The 25,786-nt window shown below is 40.1% G+C and overlaps 2 protein-coding genes across 2 annotated transcripts in view; one reads left to right on the top strand and one right to left on the bottom strand.

Annotated features, from left to right (window-relative positions):
- Positions 1-25,786, top strand: part of LOC141808683 (general transcription factor IIF subunit 2-like) — a 71,713-nt gene that overhangs the window by 16,675 nt on the left and 29,252 nt on the right. The window lies entirely within an intron of this gene.
- On the bottom strand, positions 16,376-18,950 carry kctd4 (potassium channel tetramerization domain containing 4). Its single transcript, XM_074695613.1, has one exon. It carries the CDS (start codon positions 18,647-18,649, stop codon positions 17,873-17,875), a length of 777 nt encoding a protein of 258 aa, XP_074551714.1. The 5' UTR covers positions 18,650-18,950; the 3' UTR covers positions 16,376-17,872.

The raw sequence follows: 25,786 nt of genomic DNA, 5'->3' as shown, positions 1-25,786 counted from the left end.
TTTACTGTTGTGACATAAGGATGACCCATTGTTCTTTGCCTTTGAGCTGTACTATTTTCTTATGCTTGTTTGTTATATCTGAAAAACAACAACAATAAAACTTAAGTAAAAAAAAAAAGCAACAACTTGTGAACAAAAACCTTCATTACCTAAATATGCCCAAAACATTTTTTTTTTAAACTTTTCTGGTTAAAGGGGCTGTGAAGAGTTTGAAAGTGATCTTGAAAAAGGCTCCCTTATATGTATATATATATATATATATATATATATATATATATATATATATGCCTGTACCATAATCCACACATAACAATGGACCAGATTGGTTTACAGCACATCTAGGTCTCTATGACAACACCACGCCGGTTGACGAAGTTAAGTGAGACGCGATAAAACACAAAGATCTGTGTGTTTCTCTGCTGAAATGATTTCTGTGATTAATTTTGTAGTGATGGTGGACACTGGAGCCTAACTCAGATAAAAAAGGACAGAAGAGCAGAAGAAAGCTAAACGCGAGAGTGATACAGCCTGAGCTTAAGGCTAATTAGCCTTTAGTTTGCTGATGGGCTGCTGATGTTGCTACATATAGCTGCTGCCACAACGTTTGCTTGATGTCATGTTTCAAACAGTATCGCTTTGTAACTGTAATAAATACCTTATCTTGGCATGTTGCATCCAGTAAAAAGTTGTCTTGAACAAAGAACATTTTTTGATCTGATCTCCTTTTAATTTCAGGACAAACACCTGCCTCGTTAGAAGTAATTTAAGATAGTGTGCGTGAGACTTCAGGCCACAAGGTGGCAAGGGAGTGCAATTAAAACAGATCCTCCTCATAGCATCTTAAACATTAACTTTTTTCAGGGTGCTCTACTTGTGGGTTAAGATGACATCAGACTCCTTATATAGTCTTAATGTTGGGTCTTTCTTTGTTAATAATGTAACATTAGCAGGTCTAGACCTGTTAATGTTTTGGAAAGTGTCTTGAGATAGCATTTTTTTGTAATTTGGCAGTACATAAAGATTGATTGACTGACTGATGAAACAGGATCCTTTCCCACTCATTATGAATCAGAGCTTAACAGGGATACATACATCAGGCATATCATATTATATATATTCAACAAGATGAAACTGTACAGAGACTGAAATATTGTTTTTGTAGGGGCAGCTATGGCTCAGTGTTCTTTCACTGGGCAGGTTAGGGGTTCAATTCTAGCCCTGGCAATCACATGCAGATGTGTCCTTGAGCAGATTTTTTAAAAAGGCTGGGCGCAGCGAGTGATAAACTCTCCCCACAACACATCAAAAACATTTCCCCAGACTTTTTGCACAACAGTAACACAAACATATGAACTGAGTGACCTGTGTTTCCCCCAAACTGCTCCTGCTGTTTGTCAGCAGTGCGTGAATGTGTTTGATTATCTAATTCTTCTGGTCCCTCATTGTAGCAGCCTCTGCTGTCAGTGTGTGAATGTGGTGTGAATTGGTGAATGTGACTAGCAGTGTACAAGTGCTTTGAGTGGTCGGAAAGACTAGAAAGCTCCATAAAAGTACAAGTCCATTTACCATTTCGTAACCTGGCCAACACTTCACAGGTCAAGGACAAAAACTGCTGCCATGATGCATCATGAGTGTTGCCTGGCACTTTGATTTCTGAGTCATAGGAAACATGGTTGTTTGGTGAAAAATGGCTGCTCAGTTAAAATGGGCAGATAGTCTGGATAGTCTGGACATAAGCACATCTCTCCCCAGTTTAGAAAAGTATAAGGATTTGGAGAAAGATTAACCGTCTACTTCTCACGTGTTTCTCTATGATGCAAATCTCCTATTTGTCAGTCCTTGTAGCCAGTGTAACAAGAGTTGGATTCACTCTAACTCAAGGCTCGCTATTTTCCCCAGAAATTCAAGTTTATTGTTGCCCAAGGTAAAAGTAACAAGAGGGAGCCAGGGATTGTTTAGCGAGTGAAGCAGCCTCTGTGTTCTTGCTGTGTACCCATACCAGAGACATGTGATATCCAGAGTAATGCTTGAGAGCTAAAACGTGATGATCTGTTGCCAGTACTGACACGATGCAGTGTTGTTTTAGGCAGCTCTCCGAGCTTTAGTCTTAGTTTTTTAGACGCAAATGTGTAAATTTTTTATACCAGTTTTAGTCATTTTCCTATGTAATAGTTTTAGTTTAGTCCACTTTTAGTAAAAAAAAACTCAAAACGGTTTTAGTCTATTTTTAGTAAAAAGAAAAATAGAAAAAAGAAAGTATTAGTCTTTTAAGAAACTAATTGAGGTCAATAAGTGCTGGAAATTGGACAGGTTGTATCAATTATTGCAGTTAAAAGGGACATATCATGCTGATCCCTGATTTAATACTTACATATAATGTAATACATTTGAAAACAAGACCTTTCACCCCCTGAATTTTCAAAAAATGAGATATTGTATTTTTTCTGATATCCTAGAACGAGATTTGATGCCTCTGAAAATAGGTCATTGCCAGTTGACCGCGAGATTTCGACCGTCATGACGACACGAGGATCCTTTCTTTTTACTGGAGTAATCTGATAAAGCAGCTCATCCTCTGTGATGTCAGTTAGTCACACAACCACCACCGAGGGATACACCCACCAAGAGCCGACTGACTGAGTGCTGGATGCAGGGACTCTGCTCTGCTGAGCAGCTCGGCTTTACATGGTGAATTAGCAGTTAAAACACTGTAGTTTTAGCAGACATTGTAATACTTGTGAGACTGTGATATTTGCATGCTTGTTCTGACATGCACTGTGAACCTGGACCACAATAATGCTGTGGTAATAACATAGTGAGGAACTGACGGTAGAGGGGGTCTTTAGACTACACTTTCAGCATTATGGATAAAACAGACAGAGAAAAGTGAAGGAGCAGGATGGAGCCCTGTTATAGAAATAGTTTATTGGTGAAGTCTGCCTATATTTCCACGTATAAACTATACATGTTACAGTACCGGTTTGACTCACCACACTGAAGCGTCCTGAGATGATCTGTGTCCAGGTGGATTTTCTTCCTCCTGAGCTGCAGGACCGTCCGGGTCTGACTCAGGGTCCAATACAAAAGGACGTATCCTACACTCTGCCATTTTATTAGTGCTATCAATGCCTTATGGTGAAGTTTTGGCAAACAGCAAACTCGCTCGGTCTGCCCCATCCAATATGGTGATTTTGTAAATACTGCCATGCTGATAAAACCGCCCCCTGGCTCTACCCCCTCCGCCCCTCTGATAGAACTGACCAATCAGAGCACAAAGGGCTGTGACGTTGCGAGGTTACTGGAGGTCATTCTGGAAACAGAGCGTTTCAACAAGATCTTCAGAATGGCCTAAACTGAGGATATTGAGAACGCTATTGTGGGGCAATGAAGGAACTAAATGACTTGTACTGAGGGCAGAAATGCTCTACAGGCATCCTAGTCTGGCATAGTGAAAAGGAGAAACAAGCATGATATGTCCCCTTTAAAAAAACAACAGTTAACCTTAACGCTTGTGCCTTGTAACCAGATTCCTTACCAGACTGATAGCTCTATCCTAGATAGATTGATGGAGATCTTATGCGGTAGTGCTGTATGTGTATGTCATCGCTGTTGGGCAGAAACCTTTTATCTCCATATTTTAATTTACATTTTTTTCATTTTCATTTTTGTTTGTATATCAGACATGTCAGAACATTAAAGGTTTTGTATTTTAAGATTACTGATAAGACTGGTTTATAGTTTGGTAATATATCGTTGATCTACGCTGAACTGAAAATCTGTCGCTGTTAATCACAATTTATAGGTTCACTTATTATTTATGCTTCATGTTTGAGTCCATATTTGGTCATAACCTCAGCCACAAACTAGGGATGGGTTTATCTTAAAAAATACTCTGACAGTTGTTGGTTTTATTTTGCACTTTTGTTGATGTATTTTAAAAATGTGTAAACTCTGAGAGAGTTGTTTGTGTTTTATTTTGGACTTATTGGCTGAGTGACTGTGCTGTCTTTGTTAGTAATTATCTGTCACTGTGAATTGCAATTTTATGTATCAAAAGCACTAGTAGTATCTGTTCTCTGTATTTGTCGCCTGAAATTCCTCGATGATAATTTTTTAAAATGTCTTTTCTTTTTCCATCTGGCATTTCTCATGTCAATACTAGAGAGAGGCTCCAGGCTTGTTTTCTCTTTTACATTCAAACAGCCTGATTCGGTTTGTAACATCCAGGAGCTCAGCTGACCTACACCAGTGGGCAGACTACATCGCCTTTCTTCTTTGCAGCGAGAGTGCTCGCAGACACATGAATAGAAGTATCACATTATTGTTGGTCCAGTGCTACCTCGATATTGGCTCTCTGTTAAAAATGTATTAATAGCCAGTCAGTGTTGTCCATCAGGGTTGTGATATGATGGCTGTTTCTCCACACGCAGGTCCCACAATCCATATGTTTGTGTTACTTTTGTGCGAGATATCTGAGCGAAAAAATAATTTTGTGTTGTGGGGGAGGATTTTACTCAACCGTTATAAAACTTGCCTCTCTCAGCCTTTCAGAAAGAAAGCTGCTCAGTGCTCACCCACCATCAGTCTGGCCTTCTGTAGAGAGTTACATCTGTGCATTGTCCAAATCAAGGCAGCCTGAGCATGTTGTGTTCAGACTCAGCTTCGCATCCTGGAGAAAAGCTTGTCCTTGTTAAAGAAAGGAGGCCTGGAAGGAGAAAGTGGCAGGCTGTCACACCAATGCTACAGACTGTACGATGGACTCAGTGCGGAGCTTAGGTGTGAGACTAGCAGCCGCTTCCAGTAAGTGTTGACTCAGGTTTGACTGATGGATGAAAAAGTGTGGTTTGACGGGGGGTGTAGCTTTAAAATCACAGTTTGTTCTAAAAAAACATGTGTTCACTGAAAAAGAACTTGAACTCACTCAACCTTCTTATAGAATATTACTAATGAGCCATAGTACTTATTCATCCACTCACTGTGCTGCTCGATCAGTCTGTTCTGGTGCTGTAGGGTAAGTGTTTGCTGTATATATTGACCCGCCTCTCCATCTGACATCTCTCCACAGAGTGTTTGAACCCTGTAGTCAGTTAAGTACAGTGCACACAGCAGACTTCACGGCAGCTTCAGAGCTGGACTTATCTTGGTGTAGCTTCGTAGGTTACCCAGAGACAAAGGAAGCAAGCAGTCCTCCTCCCACATGAGTTGGTAAATGCTTTATTGCTTCAGGTTTTCTGTATTTCAGGTCTGGTTACTTGAGAAGGAAAAAGGTTTGGGTCAACCTTGAAGAGTGTCTGGTCTGGTTTGTTTGTGGTATAAAAAGGAAGCGGACCTGCACTGGATGTTTAATAGCAGATTTTGAAAAGCTATAACATCAGCAGGTTCCTTAGACTTTAGAAAAGACAGGATTTTCTCATCTCCTGTCCATAGCTCCTGTCACTCCATCTCTGCTATGATTGCTAATTCGTGTAGCGACTACCAGCATGTGCAAGTGGTTAGACCCTGATAAAAAGACGACCCCCCTTTTTCCACGTCTTATATTCAGGTCAATACAGTATTTCTCACATTTCAGCCACTTATCATCATAATATATTAAAGAGAGAGAAACGTCCAGAGAATTTGTTGACCTGCACTGTCAGGAGCCACATTCTATTTACTGGTCTTGAACTAGAATAGAGTGCAATAGCCTTTACTTTATTAATCTCTGAAGGGAAATTCAGAGTCACAGCACCTAAAAAAAGTGTATAGTGCAAAAAATTTAAGGGTATATAAATAGAATATAATAAGTGTCAATAAAAAGAAAAATGTCCATCAGAGACGACAGCTTGTCCATCATTCTCCTGCCAGCCTCCACCTCCACAGGGTCCAGGACTGCGCTGGACTTCTTCACCAGTCTGTTCAGTTTCTACCCTGTATCCTGTCTGCTCAAAGCAGGTGAAATCCTTCTAATGTGGCATTCATGTCTCATGCTGAGTTAGCACAGCTAGCTCATCCATTAGACTTGAATCTTGATAGATCATTCATCCACCATACAATAGATGGGAGGACAGGTGAATGTCGTCGCTTCTTAGCCCCCACAGCAGCACCAGCACGTCGTCCTCCACTCCTTTTCCTCAGTTTGTGGGGAACATTGGTCCTAGCACTGGTAAGCATTATCATGCTTTAGGCTACAAACAGCTGAAATTGTGTGCGTAAACAATGCAGTCATGGTTAAATGTAAGATCTCTGGACTCACGCAGGAAGAAAAAAAGCAAAAACGCCACTGGTAACGTAACCAGTTTGGTGTCAATGACCAACAAATAAGCCACAAAAAAATCATGAAAGGCTCCAAATACAAAGAGAACCAAAAAGATAAGAAAACAAGGAGAGAAAAGAGCAAAGACCCTGTTACAAAAGCTCATACTTATAACTAGTCAGGACTTAAAATACAGTGATAAATGAGCTTTAACACCTTACTGAAAGCAGCACCACCACGTCGTCCTCCACTCCTTTTCCTCAGTTTGTGGGGAACATTGGTACTAGCACTGGTTAGCATTATCATGCTTTAGGCTACAAACAGCTGAAATTGTGTGTAAACAATGCAGTCATGGTTAAATGTAAGATCTCTGGACCCACTCAGGAACAAAAAAAAGCAAAAACACCACCGGTAACGTAACCAGTTTGGTGTCAATGACCAACAAATGAGCCACAAAAAATCATGAAAGGCTCCAAATACAAAGAGAACCAAAAATAGAAGAAAAGACCCTGTTAAAAAAGCTCATACTTATAACTAGTCAGGACTTAAAATACAGTGATAAATGAGCTTTAACACCTTACTGAAAGTCCTTTGACTTTAACAACGGAGAAACTGTGGGATGAATACCAATCATCATTAACAGCTTTGCTTGGATGCACACTTAGTCACGTGGAAGCACCTGTTTGCTGCAGCTTGATTACCAGTCTCACACATCCAGTAGACAGGTGATGGTTCTTATGTCCTCCTCCATCTTCTTCCATCTCTGTTTCTGCTCTGCAGGAGATCAACCTATTGTCTCTCCCTCTCTTTTTATCTGCCCACTCATTTGTCCTTTATCCTTCTGTTGTTCAATCCAGTTGAAATTTCCAACAACTATTTTGATAGGGGTTGATCAAGCCATTATTCAGACATAAATGCCACACTTTACATCGTTTCAGCCTCTTAGCAGTGAGTATTTCCCTCATCACTTTATCACAGCTGATATAAAACTTTAAATGTTTCAACATTTGTGACCTCACTTGTGGCTCTGAAGGATTTAGAGACATTTCCACCAACAACAGAAATTGTGCGCAGAAAAAAACAATAACTCAGCTGTTTGTTGTTCGCTGAAATCTGAGCTTTAGTGGGTCCTAATAATTTATTCACATTACTTTTATTGAGATGTGCTGTACTGAGTCCAATTGATCAAGGAAATAAAGAACCACCCTTTGATTTGAATTTTGATTTGATGCAACTATGATCCAAATCCAGTTTATTCATGATAAACATTTGTAAGTGCTAATTGTTTGTCCCTAGTCTCTCTTTATCTGTTCCTCATGGTTTTTACTGCCTCTTCGGTCTGAACTCGTGGGGAGCTGAAGCGAGTGAAAAGGGTCTGCGCTTTGCTCCTCTTCCTTTTAATCAGCCTCTTCCTTTAGTCTCCTCCTCCCCATGCGCTTCCATTACCGCTGATCTCGCTGCTAATAAAAATCTCAGGTATGTTAGTCATTTACAGGCTGAGCAGCACTGCATGACTCTGAGTCTGGATATGCTAAAGAGAGAGACCCAGAGCAGCTTGTGAGTGTATGATGTTTGCCTGGCAAATGGGGGAAAGAGTGTCACTAGCGATTAATGAAAGTAATATAATTTGAGTTTTTTTATGCTGATAAGAATTTTCCTCTTCATCTGTCTGCACTTTTTGTATCCCTCACCATTCAGAGCTGCCTCCTGACGAGGCAAAGATCACTTTGACCCTGCAACTAATCAGTAAAGCAGTCACAGTCATAAAAAATGCATGGGGCTGAACTGCAATTAAAAAGGCCTCAGGTTTGATGTCGTTCTAAAAATATGAGTGCAAAAAAGAACTGCAAGGGTTTCCTGACTTTACCTGCTGGATCTCCTCATTGTGACACACGTACTTTGCTCAGGTCGACATCCATTAACAAGACATGACAAGTGTGTGTGGTGGCACTTAGACCAACAGGGGATGACAGTATTCTGCTATTTGAAAAGTAATTTACACAAACCAGACAAAAAACTTATTTTTTTGTCATTTATTTTTATCCACACCCATTAATGACAAGCAATTGTTAAAACATTTGTATTTTTTTAAACATGAAAACACGTAAAAAATCAGACAGTAGTGAAAGTAAAGCAAGTTGATAATCCCTCCACTCTCTAAGGAAGCAAGTAAGAGACATAATTATTTGAATTGAACAGCTATTGAATGTTAAATACTGAAATAAAAATACCACTGAGTTCATGCTATTAAATTATTAGATTATAAAAACCATGTATCTGAATGTATTTGTCCTGAATTCACCTATTTAAAATTCAGTTCCCCTTAAATCCACTTATCAAAAACTCAGATCCAGAAATTTAAGTTGCATAATTCAACAACAGAAAGATTCAGGTTTCTCGGGTTTCCATTTGTCAAATTCAGTTGTAAATTTAACTCACTGTCCTGGGTAGCCCAGGTGTTACAATCTGAATTTTCTAGCTTGCAATTTTTGGATCTAAATTTGACATCAGCACATTTTGAAAGATTAAGTGGAACACATTGAAATAATAATTAAACAAAAAAACTCTTGGGGGGTATTTTTTTTTTCCATTTTTTCCATTTGTTTTGGATGAACCAGTCGATCAAGTTTTAGTATGAAAAAATGAGCGCTTGTTGCAGACTTCAGCTGAGCCGTGAGGAGTGCAGAGAGTGGATGCAGACAGAAGAAGGTGGCACAAGAAGAAAAAAGATCATCAGCTCATGTTGTTCATTAACCAACAAAGCTTACCTTTAGCCAGGAAATTTCATGACAAGTTAACTGAAAGATCAGGTAAAACTTTTTGAAGCTGGTTCTTAATTTTTCTTTAGGTGTCCTGGCCACGTCTTTAAATAAGATGGTGTTGAAGTATGGGCTGAGATTAGTGCCACGAGAAAGTGAGTTTGAATAAAGCTAGGTCTAAACATGATCAAAAATGGATTTAATGATTGATTTTTTTTGCTATGAACTCATTTTTTCGCCTTTTTAAATTAAAAAAAAATTATAATCTATTATCAGTTCAGTGTGGCACAACTGTCAAGTCATTAACGCCTCTGAAGAATAAGGTTGCAAAGGGTTGGTTTATTATTATTATTTTTTTTCTATTACAAGAAAGTTTCCCGAAAGTTTCCGTGTTAACTAAAGCTTTGGAATATTGTAAATTTTCAGGATTTTGTTGTAAACAACAACAACAAACAAACAAAAAATATATATATATATATATATATATATATATATATATATATATATATATATATATATATATATATATATATATACAGTGTTTCCCACAGGATTTAGAGAGACTGTGGTGGCAGGGTCGCTGACCCTCGGCGGTTTTAATGTGTGTGTACGATTTTAAGCACGATGTATCGCCCTTACAGTAAGTGCAGTTTGGGACCATGGACATGAACGTACGCTGATAAATACGAACTTACAAAGGCATATCAGAAATATTTTAAATTTGATTCAGAAACAAAACCAAAAACTCACTTACTCACAATATTTTGAAAAATTTACTGAACAGCATTTCAACAACAGGTTATTTACACTATTTCCATGATCTGTGATCCATTATCAGGCTACTGAGACTGTAGCCTACCGTTATTCTTCTTCTCTCTGCTCCCTTATCTGGATTTAGGACTGTTGTGTTTTCATTATTTTTTTTCTACAGTGACTGCAGAAAATAGTTTAAATAAATAAAGATGCCTAAATTTGCTAAGGCCCACTTCATCACAAAATGTAGCCTAAATCAATGCAAGATCATTTTCTGACTGATATTTCCTGATATTGCTGTGTATCTGGCTTTGAGAGAAATTCAGCTTCTTCCATGCTCTCTCCGTATGTTGTGTTCACCATCTTACGCTGATGTCACTATAAAATCCCACAGCGCACATGGCTACTTAATATGCACGTACTGATTTGCATTGACCATATATGGTTATGTTCGGGCGTGCTGAAGGCGGGAAACGAGGTGTGTTCACGTCACCGCATTTACGCTGTTCTCGGCGCGGTGTGGTTTATCACAGGGAACAGCGTGCAGCCGTGTGTACACAGAGTTTGATAGATCTGAAAAGAGTGTATATATTTTGGTAGTATGCACGTTTTGCCTTTTCGTCGTAAGTGAAACTTAAGAGGACTTTTACACGCTGTAAAAAATGAGGCCCCAGGAGAGGAGACCATGAAATAATAAGCCGCGTCACCTCGTTGGGATGGTAACAGGTGATTGTACTGTGTGCCTGCACTGACTCTGAATGCGCTATGATATTAAAACAGTGTGGTCTCTCTCGTTACTGAAACTCTGGAACCGAGACGTGCGCTGTGCAGCCGGTCCTCTTCCAGTGAAGGGAGGCAGACAGCGCAGTGAGCTACTGTGGCCACGGCTGCAGTTAGCATGAGCGCTAATGCCCAAAAATGCACGTACCTCAGAGTCAGACTCCCCGCTCCAGTGTCTCTGGAATCTGGTTTGCGTCAAACGTATCAAGTAAAGAGCGACGTGTATGAGCGTGACCAGTGCGCGCGCACTCTTGTTCTTGCTTGTTTACGTGCGGTAGGAAATTACAGCTGTGCAATGATCTGACCGAGTGACGGATCGTATTTTTTTCTCCATATGAGACTGTGGCGGGGCCAAATGAGACTGTGGCGGGCCGCCACAGTCTAATTAATTAATGGGAAACACTGTATATATATATATATTTTTTTAACCAGTCATGATTTTTGTTCTGCAAAAGAATACATTTTTGTGGCACTGAACATGATGACCATTCAGCAGCCATTGAAGGCAATGGGGTCGAGGTTCTTGATGAGTAGAAAGCCTGGCCTGAAGAGAAGTGTAACCAAATATTTCGATGTTTTTGAATGGGACTTTTTTAGGGACTGCTGATGACAAATGTTAATGCCCATTTTCACAAAAGTTGGACTCAGTTTGGAAAAATTCTGTGAAAACATATTCATAGTGTCATTTAAATTATTGCTTTAAACATGTTTGCATTCATGTCTGCTTCTAACAAACCAAAATGTTTAATATTCATGCATGTATATGACCAATTATTTTAAATTACAGAAAATTCCCATGGAAAGTTTCAAACTTTAAAATTCCCAGAGTGCATTCCTGGTGAGGAAGAGTAACTGTGCGCAGATTCACAGAAATTCTGTTCACATCTCAGAAAACTCCGTCATGGTCTGTGGCTGTCCTCTTCACCTGAGCAGAGAGAGCTGGGATAGCAACATTTCCATTAAAAGTCATGTTTGAAAACTCAAGTTTACTCGGATATACAACGCAGATTTCTGTAAATCTTTGCTAAATAACTCTTCCTCACAGTGTTGATGTTGTAACTGTGGTGCCAGGCTGAACTGAGATTGAATTTTGTATTTTTTTAATTTAAGGAGATCATGCATTTCAAATTCAGTACTATAATTAAAATTCAGTTTTAAGTGACACAAATCTCTGCCCATATAAAAGCCATAATGTCTTAAATAAAATAAATAAGTAGAATTACGTATGAAACTTCAGAGCAGAGCTAGACAGACACTGATGTTACATTTGCAGAGCAGGTGTGTGTAGGCTCAGTTATCAGGTAACCTTTTATGCCTTTTTGATTAAAAACTAGGTTCCATGACTTTTTTTCTGAACTATTTCATTAGAGTTGCATAAGCTGGAGCAGTTGGGGAATAATTATGAGCACAGCAGAACAGTTTCTCAGTTCCATTAAGTAAACTGATATTTTGAAGAGCATGACTTCATCTTTATTTTTTACCAGTCAAATCAAACCAAAGTATGAATTATACATATTTCTACAACTCATTGCTGGGACAAATTGTATTTTACTATTACCCATGATGATGACACACATCACATTGGAATGCAGTGAGATAAAACGAGCTCCCACTCAAGGGAAAGGCCAGGATTTATCTCACAGACTGTCCCAGTTTTCACCCAACCAAATGTCTTTTTTATTGGAACTAGGAAGAGTTTTAAGGACTCCCCCAAGGCTTCTGAAGCAGGAGTGACTGCTGCTGCAATGAGCCAGCTCAAATCGTTGTCACCCCCTTCCTGAAAAAAGAAAGGACTGAAACACAAACGTAAGTCAGACAGAAGGATTTCAGCAGTAGGATGCTGTTAGTGTCTCAGGGTATATGCAGATGTGGACCTTAAATTTAGCCTCACAAACACATAAACCCACCCAAGACAATCCAGCTGCAGACCTCCACTCTCAGCTGACTCTTTTGGAGGCTCCACTCCTCCACCGTCAGAATGAAGTGACATCACGATATGAAGTAAAGATTTCAAAATAAAAGTTACCTTCAAAGTTATGTTGGGTATGCTCTTCCAGTTTTTCTGTGTTTTGATGACCTTTGTTAACCTGATTCTCTGATACTGTGGCATTGAAAAAAGAAAATGTATAAAAGTCACTTCATCAATAACTCAACATGACTGGGCCCCTTCGTTTGGTGTAATGATGTTGATCGTTCTCATTTCCTCAATTGTTTCACTGTTAGATTCATTTTATATAACAGTAAATAGATTAATTGAGGTCTACTTTTACTAGTACTGCAGTTACTGTAGGGATGGGTGTCCAGAACTGGTTCCTGTTAAGTGTTGACTAGAAATGGTTCAATCCATTGACATCATCAGCCTTAGTGCATGATGATTCCATGGTCGATCGTTCATATTACACCGGAGCCGCTGGACCTTAGCTTAGCAGGTGATAACAGCTTCCCCAAGAAAAATCTGTCAGTTTCAGGATTTTCTGCTTGAAGTTTTACTGAAGAACCAAACACATTAAGAAATGTACATTACTCTCTCACACCAGATTCCTAATCAATACATTCAACATGTTATACATCTCCTAATGGACCAAAATGATACAGAAAAAATAGCACTAGCTTGATGCTAATGTATATGGGAAACTAGTGTATATGCTAGTGGTTAGCATACATTGATATAACCTCAGTTCGAAACCAAAATTTCAACTTTCACACAAACATTTTACAATTACTCTCTGTTAAACTCTAAGGGCTCTAATTTTGTGGCGCAGCACAGGGGGCGCAAGCCTGGTGCACCCTGCGCAGTGTTAATTTCGTGTGGCGCAATGCCGTGTGCTGCCAATTTGACAATTTGGTAGACCGTCTGCGCAGAGATGGGTGTGACGGCGCGCCAGGGGGAGTTGACGGCGCACCAGGGGGAGGTGTCGGCAGATTCATGACAATTTCGTGCCAATAACAGTGCAGAAAGTGCGCAGAAAGCTCGCCAGCTCCAACCAGGTCTATCCTCGGCGCAAAGCGGAGCGCACCCGCCGCAGCTGTAATTTGGTGACAGGCGCACACGTGCGCACATGTCATCAAAGCCTCAGAGGCAGGTTTCCAGAGTGTCAGGCACTTTTTAATGCAATAAACAATCACAGCAATCACTATTTAATGTAACTGTCTGAACCAGCATATACATTTATATCTATATTAACTGTCCCATCACATCTGATGTCAGATTAAAGCCGTTTGTCATAATGAAAAGTTAACCTGACAACAGCTGGAAGTTTGATGCACATCTTACAATTAAACAATAAACAGCCTTAACATCTGATACTGAGTATATATCTGGTTCTCTCATTTCATTTAATTCAAAGAAAATAGGGAGAGAAAAGACGAAGAAAAAAGAGACAAAATAAATGTATGTCACTCAGGATTTACCCGTGATTTCCCATATTTCTCTGTTTTAGTCTTTATTTTTAACCTGATCTAAAAAGATGGAGTACATTATTGTAAGGAGGATGAGGTGGAGACACTGGGAGAGTATACAGTATATCACCAAAGGCTCTGCTTGGCGATGACAAACCAGGAGTGCAGGTGGATCAAAAGTATTCTGAATGGATAAGCCAGCTGTGTAACTGTCTCTTCATTTTGTTCTCCTATTAATGACAAAGGAACAGATTACATCTGTCCCGGGAGCTGGCCCACACGGTGATGCGCTTCAAGTCCTCCGATGGCGCCACGCTGTCCATTCTCCTGCTGCAGGGACAGCGGCTCTGACCATCTCTGCTACCAGGTCTTTCCAGCACACTGTTTTGGCGGTGCTGGGGGTCAGTCAGACCAATCAGATGCTGCGCCTCGGCTGCAGGGCATTTAAAGGCAAGGAGAGGCGCTCATTTGATTGGTGAAAACAGCGCTTGGCTGTGTTAAACCCACTCACAGCTTCCCTCCTCCCTCTCTGCCAGAGACGGAGGAGGGAGGCGCTGTCCCCGTCATGGCGTGGAGGGGGGCGTGGACGGGCTCCTCTGCGCTCCACAGCGCCTTGACTGCGCCTCTCTTGGCACAGCAGGAAACTTGCAAAGTGCGCTGGTCACACCCTGTCCAGGTGCGCCTGCGCTTGCGCCTGGTCTACGAAATTAGAGCCCTAAATGTCAAAATACTAACAGTTAAATGTTTTCAACAGGAAGAGAAGAGAAAATTTATGTGCAGGCTCTTATCTGTGGCTCAGATTATTGCTGTAACCACTTTGAGACAGTAGATAGCCTATTTCAGTCAATAACACAATACAACAATACATCAACGTCAGGTGACGTAGGATTTTTTCTTATTTTTATTTAATTATATTTAGAGATACTCAGATCTATTTACCAATTTTAGACTGATTTAATTATTAACTCATTGTGAACTCGATAAATGTCACATCCTGACAGCACTTTCTTCTTACATTGGAGGAGAAGAGCCTCCAAGAAACTCTGCTGAGAGTGGAGGTCTGCAGCTAGAACACCTCTCCGTGTCAGTGAAGTTGTCCAGTTTCTTACAATTTTCATCATTATGAGAATAACTGCTTGGCTCAACTGAATGTTGGGACAGCATTGACATTCAATTCCAGTATCAGAGTATAACGGTTCAATTTAGAGTCCAGAGAGTCTGAAAGGATAAATGGTTTAGTATAAATCATTTAAAGCTGACTTAACGCATTTAAATTAGTCTGCACCATGTAAGCTGAAACACGTTCTCTAAAATTAAAAAGTTAATTTTCCCCCAGGGATAAAAGTTTACTTTTAATTTATTTTCCTCTGTTACCATTATTTTTACCTCTGTGGTGGCACAAATTTGTTTTACAAAAAGTATTCTGAAGATGAAGCAGTTTAGACTCTACTGAATTATTTAACTAAGTTATTTGAAATGACTTTACTTTGCATTAAAGTAAAAGGTTAATAATTCTCCAATATTTAGATATGAGTAGGAATAAAAACTTTTGGGCGAGTGAGCAACTCATGATTTATGGGAAAAACAGTATTCATAGGGTGCCAGGGTGGCCCTCAAAGTTTGTTTGGGCAGTTCCTCAAAGTTTCTTGGTTTGTGTTCCCCCTTTCAAATACAGTTTCAGCCTCATATCCCCATGTAAGGCCTAGAAATGTTTCAGGAAATTATATAAGGAAATAAGATGCATAAAAAGAATGTATTCTTCCGTAAATCACTTTTTTTTGTTTCCCTTTGATGCTTTCTTCATCATCCACCTAATTTACCCCAACTGCTCTGTCTCATTTTAACCACCTGTCCTTTGTTATCCACCTGGTCGTGCTATTGTTAGTGTGCAAATGTAACTGTTGCTGAAGAGTTGACATCATCATGTGGAGGCTGTTTAATCCAGGTGGTTTTGCAAACTATATATTTTATGAATAAATATTCTCAATTTAGAATTAGTACCCTATCTAATGTTGCACAGACATAAAAATTAAATGTTGTTGATAGAGTTGTTTTGAATCAGATTTTTTAGAATTTTTTGTGATCTAACTTTTACATACCTAGTGATTGCAGTACTCCTACGTAGCCCGAGGGGTACGCTTATTTGAGAATCACTGGCCTAGCCTAACCTCGAGCAGATGAGGCCTTAAGCACAATAAGCAACACTGTGGTTCATCTGACAGCTACTGTTCTTAAAACTGTTTAGATTGATCTGTGTTTTAGTTTCTCTTAATGCACTTTTACTGTCCTGTTCAAAAATGTACAATTACCTTTTTTAAAAACTATTATAAAATGTTTTAAAGGCATTAATATGCTATTTACAGATAATCTAACACTTTTGAAGATACAACAAAGAAGTTCAAAATATTTTTGTGTAGTCATAATAATGATGTGACAATGAGGCAGGATGGAATTAATAGTCATCAGTATATACATATTTTTATTTTTTATTATTTTTATAGCACCAAATCACAAGAAAAAGTGATCTCATGACACTTAACATTTAGAGCAGCCCTAAATCTTGTTGATTTTGACTTTTAAGAGACCAAACTGAACTAAACCTATTGGTGTGCAGCCGTCTGCTGTGATGGTCCAGGGGGAAATGGAATAATCATAGGAAAAATGTGTACATTTGGCTGGGACATTCAAGAGGGGCATATGTTATTTTGAACCATTTTTAAAATTTGAGGTTCAAGTAGTTCTTCAAGCAGAGACATAAGGGCTGGATCAGTTTTTTTTTTCCATTTGTTTACATGAATATTATGGGATTTCAACACTAATACTTCTCCCACCAAGCTCAGGGGACAACAGTTACACATCTTACAGGTTTGGAATTCAGATGTTTGGTTGACTTTGCAAAAAGGCTTTTTACATGTTAAAAATTACTGCAAGTACCATTCCACTGATTTCCTGTCTCATGCAATGACACAAACCCTGAATAAATATGTTTGCATTTACACACCAAACATTTACCCTTTACTTTGATTATTACTTTTATTTGTAAAATATGTACATATAAAGTCTTCAGCATTGTCGTGGCACTGAAACCACAGAGGCTCACAGCACTAACAAACACAGTTTTTAGTGCACATGCATCATGCTAGATTCAAAGCCCTTACAATAATCACACAATGCTTTGCACTTAAATTGAACTGGATGACGCAAACAGAGATACAGCTTTGTTGCTTCAGTCTGTCAGTTTGTTGGTCTGTTCAGAACGATGAGAGGGATAGTTGTAGTTTTCTATTAAGGCTCCAGAGAGGCTTATAAACTAGACACAAGCAATTAAATCAATTAAAAACAGCCCACACAGTATACAGCAATACACACAGTCATACACATCCACCCACACACACACACACACACAGTCACACACACACATTCACAGGCTGTAGTAAAATCTGAATGGCACACAGTGCACACCACAGCTGGTTTTGCAGGCTTTTTTTTCAGTCATTGACAAAGAAGCAGAAGCAGTTCTTGTGCAAAGACTAACCAACTGACGAAGCATTTGGTCTCAGTTTTTTCTTCTCTCTTCTCTTTGGAAGGACTCAGTCTTCGATTTTATATGGCGCTTCTTTGTGTGATGCTCATTCAGATACAGTAAATCTATCACATATGCTAATTTTATCAAGGTAAATCCAAAACCATTTGACACTCCATAACAAAGCAATGCTGAAACAAAAATAGATTACCTCAGTGTTTGGTTTTACCCAGTCCCTTATTTGTAAGCCAACATTTTGCTGCAGCCATATAAATACTGTTCTCTGAGCCAGTCCAGCTTGCCTTTTCTTCTTTCACCCAATGACACATTACACCCAGCACATCTAGTCAGTACCTCTTGTTTACAGGGTAAGTTATGGCATCAAAAACTACAAAATTTTCTCCACTCCCTCCTTTTTGTTTGATTCTACTTAACAAAATGCAGGGCTTCAGCTGCCACAACAGACCCTTTGCTGCTGTCAAGGCTGGTGACCAGCTTGAAGCCTGATCTAAGCGCTAGCATCACGGTCTCTAGTTTAAGGCAGTCAAGTGTACACAAGAACGTGCTGTCCTCTTTCAGAACCAGCCGGGAACCAGGCTCCGACTTGATGAAGTGTCGGAACTGAATCATGTTGGACGACACCACGAATTCTTCCGGGAAGCCGTCCAAACGACTTTTGGAGATTTGCACAAGACGGCCTTTGATCTTGTCGAGAAAGGCGGCGTCGCTGCAGTACACCTTGAGGCCCTGTGACCTTTCGTGGCTATCCGTCACCTCTAAAAAAGCGGCCTCTCGCTGGGCTGCCCTCTGACTTTCCCATTCAACCACAGCTTCCACCAGTTCAGTCAGGTGGTAAAAATCTGCTTCGCGTCGCAGGAGCCCTGCCTCCCGGAAGTCATCAGGCAGCTGGAGCTCCCCTGTGCGTAGGTAGTTGAGCACATGTCGGAAAACTGGACCATCTCTATCAATGAATGGGTTGCCCATTGAATCAGTATGCTGGACAGGCTTCTTACCATTCGCCAGTTCTTCCAGAAAGGAACCTTGGTGCTTGGCAAGGGTTGTCCGGTGGGCTGTGTACAGGAACCCCCCAACATTCAGGGTGATGGTGCCCGAAGAGGGTTTCTTGAAGCTCTTGCTGGGCTGCAGCAGGTCAGGGTTGATATGTCTCAGTTCACTTTCCATCCTTCTGAGGTTCCATTCCATGCTCCAGTCGCCCTCTCCAGCCTCGACCCAGCCTCTTCTGAGCTGGTGTGGTTGCGGTAGAGCTCAAGCCTGCCTTTCTTCTTCGGTTTTTTTGGATCTGGTTGTGGGAGTGTGTGGTGCTGCAGAAAAAATGAAAAGGTGTTGTCAGCTGTCGTACAGTGAGAGTCAACGTGTTGGAGAGTGTGATGGTGAAAGGCTGAATGCTGTCTGGCAAAGCAGCTCCAGTGAACTGGGAGCTGAAAACAGACTGGCTTTCTGTGCTGCTCTTCTGTCTCTCCTCCCTCCCTCTTGCTCTGATTCTCCTTCTCTCCCTCACTATGTCTTACTTACTATCTCTCTCTCCCTCGCCTTTCTCTGTTGGAGTGTGTGGGCACCGGGCAGACAGCGGCACACGCAGGGAGAGTGAGGAATATGTGAATAAACAACCGAAGAATCTAGAATAACTGGGCTCTTTCTTTTTCTTTCCCAAATTATCCGTAATGAAAGATGCAGAGTGGAGACCAGCAACGCGCACACACACACACACACACACACACACACACACACACACACACACACACACACACACACACACACACACACACACACACACACACACACACACACACACACCCTAACCAGATGGAAGGGGGGTTGCTTCATAGTTGCTGAAGTGTGAAACTGTCTCAGCTTGTGTGAGTCTGAATATGAAACTCCTTTTGCAGCCAAATTCATCTGTTTATCTCACAGCACTGCATTTAACTGACTATTTCAAAAAGAGCCCAGCTTAATGAAGGGCTTTTCTGTGCTTTTCAACCCGCTTCATGACGAGGGAAAGTAGGCAGTCCTAAAAAATCCAAATGGACCTAAGGAAACTCCTGTTTTCACTCCAGCACGTTAACAAGTAGTCCTCTGTTCCAGTGCATGCAGCTTGTACACTGATTGCTTGTATGTTTATTACGAGCATGAGCTCTGGGATTCTGTGGAGGAAATGGCCCAATTACAGTCAATTGTGGTCTGGTCATGGAGGACATGTTTCCAATTGGCCAATGCTCTGGTCTGTGACCTTTCCTCTGGGATCAGCAAAGGACTCCTAATTTGGTGGAAATATTTCATTCTGCTACTGGGAGTGTGTTTCACATAGAGCCACTGCAAGTACAACTGCAGATGAAAATATACCATGATTAAAGGTATAGATGTATGCAAAAATTACTTTTGTTGTTGTTGTTAATAGATGTGTGTTGGTGGTCTTTTACAAGCTCCTTGCTTCTGCTAGTAACCATACTGTATCTTAACTGTTCACAACAACCTCTTTTCTTGGTGCTATTTCCTACTGTGTGAGTCAGATGTTTTGCTACTCCTCTGCCTCCCACAGTGATAATGAATGTAGTTGATTTGCCATGATCAAGGAAAGATGTGGCAGTGATGTTGTAGGTTTACAATATAGTTACTACCCAGCACTCATTAGTAGTGATTTGAGTGGGTCTTTGGAAAACTGGGAAGTCTCCCACCATTGGAAAGAATTTGGTTGCAGCCACTGCCAGATGTGTTATTATTTAATTACAGCCTGTCAACATATTCTACCACTGAGCCACAGCGCTGTTAGTCAGTTAATGGTAGTTGATCTCAGTTATTTTTAGCTTTTGCCTGTGCAGGGGCTGCTGGGGATGAGATTCAGGACTTAAACAGCACATTAAATACCAAGTCTTCGCCCCAAGTGGAGCAAAAAAAATGCTCAACCAGAAAATACGTTGGTTAGTTTGCATGTCTATGGGCTGAGATTTGTGCCACTAGAGACTGAATTTGAATTATTATTTTGAATTTGAAAAGCAAGTTTTCTGAAACGGAAAATGAAGCACATCAGCTAGAGCAGCCATATTGGTAGTGGCAAGGGCTTCGCCTACAGCCATAGGGCACCAGCTGTCAGGTGACCCTCAGCTGTGCCTCTCATTGGGGGAGCTTGCGATTTTAATATCCTCTGAACGGCCACGTTAGAAAAAAATTCACCATCCGTACAGTGGGAGGTGGTAGTAAACTTAGCGACTCAGACAGGAGACGTTTTTTGAACCAGGCTGTAAATAGGTTAATTTCTGCTTTGAAAATGGCTTTTTTTGGCTTGGTGTGTATGTGACTTCCAGAGCCAGCCTCAAGTGAACACTCCAGAAACAGCAGATTTTAGCACTTCAGCATTGTCTCATATTCTCACACCGGAGGTTGCCGCTTGGTTGTACACTGTCAAGACCTGCCTGAGCTCTGTCTCCAGTGGTTTTGATGTGGATACGATCCAACCATGAGTTTTAGTCAAGGCAGTTTTAGTCGCATGTACAAGAGCCCCATACAGTTTCATTCATATTTGAAATATTACTGTTGGCCTTTATTTTGGTGTGGCAGTGTGCCATGGTCATTTACATGTAGCGGACACCCTGATGCCATGTATTCGTGTTCTAAGCTTCTGGTACCCCTGACAGTCCTAGGGAATAAGATTTGTTCCCTTTGCATTTTGAAAACAAAGGTTGTGTCCGAAATCACTCACTCATTCCCCACTCACTGCTCACTATATAGTGAATTAGATGTAGCAAACTATATAGTCTACTACATCAGCTAAATTAAAACAGCATTTCGGACACTACGCACTCATTTGCCAGCCGCTGGGGATTTACAGTTGTATCTTTTCACAAACACTGCAAAACAGCATTTATTTTAGTGATACCTAATATTATATGTAGCTTATTTTTTGCAACAGCCAAATATAATCGAAACATTTGTCACATGTTATTTTTTAAATAAATAAACAATATATTTGCACGGAACTTGTGCTGTGTTTAAGAATTACAAGGTCCTGTGAATGCATCACCCGCGATGAACGGTTTAGCGGCTAACGTCCGTGTTGTTTGTTTCTCGGCTCAAAGTTGTGTCACGGGCTCGTCCAAAAGTTAAACAGAGAGCTATTAAGTGTTATTCTCTGACAGTCTTTAATGTTATTTCATGCTATTAGTAATCATTAATCATGTAATCAGCCATTTCTTCTTTTTGAACCGAAATACATGATGGTATATATTGCTAATATAGTGAGCTTCGCTAATACACTACTTTTCAAAATGCATTGTGGGATACATTGAGTGGACTATATAGTGAATGACCATGCTCACTCAGATTTCGGACAGCACTACAAAATGGCATATTCACTATATAGTGCACTATATAGTGAATTGGGAGTGATTTCGGACACAGCCAAAGAAATAATCGAACAAAAACAAATTTCCTGAGGAGTTTAATTTTATCGCATGGTTTAGTCTTCATTCTACTTGTAGAAACACAAGACAAAGAAGTGTTGAAACAGGCCACAGCCTGACAAAACAAGGCCTGTGTACTTTTTCACTCTGCAACAAGCACACATTGCTTGTGCTTGTTCATCTTGACTGGATGTTGAATGTTCAGAACAAACTGTCAGTATCTGCGGACGTGGGAATTTGAACAGTTTGTGTATCTCTGTGTGAGAGCTGCAGGTCTAACATGGAGAAGCAAAACATTTTCACATTTGTGAGGAGCTGTTGATGTGTGGATTCACTCCTTAGAGCCCAACATCTGTGCAGAAAGATATCCTTTTTCTTTCTACACTTCGTTTTCATGGGAGCAATAGTTCTCACAGCTTCTCTTGTACGTCTCTCAACCACTGCTGCTCTCTCGTTTAGGCCATAGACTGGATTTTAACAGACATAAGTTCCCGTGTCATAACTCATCTGTATCTCAAATAGAGCTTTGAAGCAAATTGTTGGAAGGTGCTGGGGCCGGCTTTAAGCCTGCACAGCAACAGCTGTAGGGTGCCTGCTTGTAAATCAGCTGATCAGGAAACAGGATGAAGCCTCAAATACACCAGATACGTCTGCAGTCAGACTCCATCCTATTGTGTGTTGACTGTGTTTGTCAACTCACACCGGCTGCGTGTTCAGTCCAAGAATCTGTATGACTGACAGACAGCTGGAGTCACAGACTGAGGAGTTCCTGCTCTTCCCACTCCACTGATAAGTCTCTTTTTATTCATGTTGGGCTGTAAAACCTCAAACCTGTTGACTCCTGGTCTGGCTCCACTAATTATGTCTGTTTATCATTGTCGTCAAGCTAAACACGAAGTGATTTGACATGGTGTGTTGTATTTTGAAAGTCTCTGGGTGTTTTTAGGTAGTTTCCAGTCATGACGTCCTGTCCTGCTCGATCTTCCCAATGCTTAATTTATGAATCACAGCTCCGTGTCCGGCAAAAATAGGATGGCTGTGTATTACCTGCAACATGACCAGCCAAGTAGACATACTGCAGCGGAGATGGACTGCAGACGCACCTGGTGGATTTCAGCTGTGAGAGTGGGGAATGACATGCAGGAAACAGGCCACAGGCCTGAACCTAACCTGGCCCACTCGCTCTAGGGCAAACCTCATGAGGCACGACCCAGACAGCTAGGTCATCTGGTCCCCAACCTCGCGTTCTGAATTCACTGACTGCCAGTGTTTTGTGAGCAGATTGACGGATCACTCACCACCCACAAAAAATTGAGTTTTTGACGATGTTAACACAGAAACTTTCAAAAGAAGAGTAGACCATCCTCTTTCATCTGGGAAGAAGTTTGTTTGTACCTTTCGTCATTCTTTAGTAACCAGCAGTAGAACATAGGCCAGCTTCTCCAAAAACACCTGTTTTTGACCAAAGAACAGAGAAAATAAGCTTTGATTAGTTTGTCTCCAAAGCTCCATCCTTTGATCCTCTCCATGATCTCCATCATCTTTTCTCATGATTGCGACACATGCTCAGTTCGAGTCTGAGCTGCCTGAACTTGTCCGACTTTTTTGTTGTCTCTCTCTGTCATCTCCATAGACTGTTTGGGTCATCTTGTTTCTTCTTCTTCTTCTCACAATCAGTGCTGAGCTGTCTTCCTAAGGGAGCACTGCTGCCACCTACAGGGGGTCAGTTCATCACTACGCTAGTTTACAAGCCTGATCTTGATGTAACATAACAAAATGTGGGGAAAGTGAAGCCCTGTGAATACTTTCAGGAAATACTGTACATCTTGTTACTCTATGTTAACTCCTGAGTTTGTACTTCGGAGTAGATGTTTTACAAAGAGATGGCACCTTTGAAAGAAGAATGAGGTTTGTAAATGTATCACAGGATAACACAGCTAGAGTTTGAAACTATTGAAATGTTCATTTTAAGGCAAAATTTCACAACAAAACAAAGTGGTAAATACAAAAGTAGGGTATATCTTGAAATTGACGTCATGAAATATTGCAAGGGTATTCAAAGCTTTACCAGGATCATAAAAATCTCAATTTAAGAACTTTTAAAACCTGAAAGCTCTTGTTGCACTTTAATGTCAAAAGAAATGTGGATTACAGCTTCCGTTCTTAATTTAGACAGAAAAATCTGTTTTGTAACATTTGTGCAACAAGTGGCTGCTTGTCCCTTGAGCTGTAAATTTAGAGGCTTGGTTTAAAAACTAACATTCTTCTGGTAAAACACCCTGATTGGAGAATGCAGTAATAAGGAATGGAGCTTTCTGAAATGCTCCTCTCTTTTTGTGGCTGTGTGTTTGTTTATCTGGGAGGAGATCCAGGAGTGACAGCTCTCTCTGTCTCCACGGCGATTTTCTAATCATAACTGATTAGTGGTATCATCATCAACAACACTCAATTGGAATTGCAAACGAGGCCAAGATGCAGCAGAGAGGATTGTGGGAGGCTTGACCTGCTTTCTGCCTCCTGTTCATTAAAATTGGCTCATAGAGGGTGATGGTTATCTTCAAAGTCAGGGAGAATCTGTTTGCCACATCTGCTGTGTCGTTTTAATCAAACTGACTTTTCAATGAAATTTCTAAAACTGCTAATTGCACGGGGTCCCCTCCTCTCTTAAAGGTGGTGAATTATTCATGGAGCTGTTCTGAGAGCTTGTGGTGTAACATGGAATCACTGACTGCTGTGAAGCTGGCATGGCAACCACTTAAAATAGGGGCTGGTGTGAGATCAGAGCCGTCACTCTCTGGCTTAATTCATCAGGCTTGTCTCCTGTATGGAGATAGTGTGCTACGGCTTGAGTTAGTACAGGAGATCAAGCTGTTTAGATCTCAGCTCTTATTGGATAATATGGCTTTTAAGTAATCAGACTTTACCATCTATAAACTAAACGATAAACATTCATTTGTGATATTTAGAATGAATCATTACCGATGTCTTTCCATATTTGACTCCCTAAACTAAAAGTTCATTTAATTGATTTGTAAAAAAGTCTGTGCCCCATAGCGTTCGGGTCAAAATACACCTGCACTTAGAAAAAATTGACCATTGTCTATTTAAAAAAAAAGAAAAAAGTAAGACAACAAAGTGACTCTTTATATAACTGAATAGATTTGAATTACTTCAACTGTAATTAAAAATAATTTAATGTAACAAATAGATTTAGATTTACTAATAAATGAGGTTGAAATAATTTATAGTTACTAATTATTTAGAAAAAAAATATTTCTTTCTATTAAATATTTTAATGATTTGGATTTATATTTACTACTTTTATGGGTGAAATTGAGTCAATCTTTTAACGATCTGAATAAGAATGATTTTGATTTGATAAATAAAGTAATTACATCACCTCATAGTTGGTACCACATGGGTTAAAATCTATGCAATGTTACTAATTGTCACTTTGTTGCCAAAATATTTTGATGTTGTCCTCTGTTGCAAGCATTTACTCAAAGTCAGCAAGTAGATTAAAATACACAAGATAACAGCAGGTAAAAATTATCCGTAAAACTTTGTTTACACATTTTTTTTTTGGTATTTTTCAAAAATATTTTCTGTGTACTTTCACAAGTTACTTTAAAGTTCTCCAGGCCCAACAGACTCTATTTTATGTAGGAAGTGTGTACAAATCCAGATGTGATATAATACAGCAGGGTTTCATATGTGGAAACTTAGGAAACTAAGTGCAGTAAATCTAACTTTTACTTACCTCTCAGAACAAAGTTTGACTCTGGATCACATTATTAGCTTCTGCCAGTGAAGTTATTAGGTAACTCTCAGTAAAGAAAAATAATGCTCAACTCCTGGAACAACTTGAATCTCGGTGTTGCTATGGAAACGTCTTACATTGAGAGAATGGCAGTCGACGACAGAT

This window comes from Halichoeres trimaculatus, unplaced genomic scaffold (genome assembly GCF_033239565.1).
Source record: "Halichoeres trimaculatus isolate MK-OKI-2021-1 unplaced genomic scaffold, fHalTri1.1 fHalTri1_scaffold_19, whole genome shotgun sequence".
Lineage (NCBI taxonomy): Eukaryota > Metazoa > Chordata > Actinopteri > Labriformes > Labridae > Halichoeres > Halichoeres trimaculatus.
This window is presented reverse-complemented; position numbering and strand designations above follow the sequence as displayed.

What these genes read in the sequence shown, in the direction of transcription:
- kctd4 (XM_074695613.1), bottom strand. Translation starts at nt 18,649, where the DNA reads ATGGAATGGAACCTCAGAAGGATGGAAAGTGAACTGAGACATATCAAC.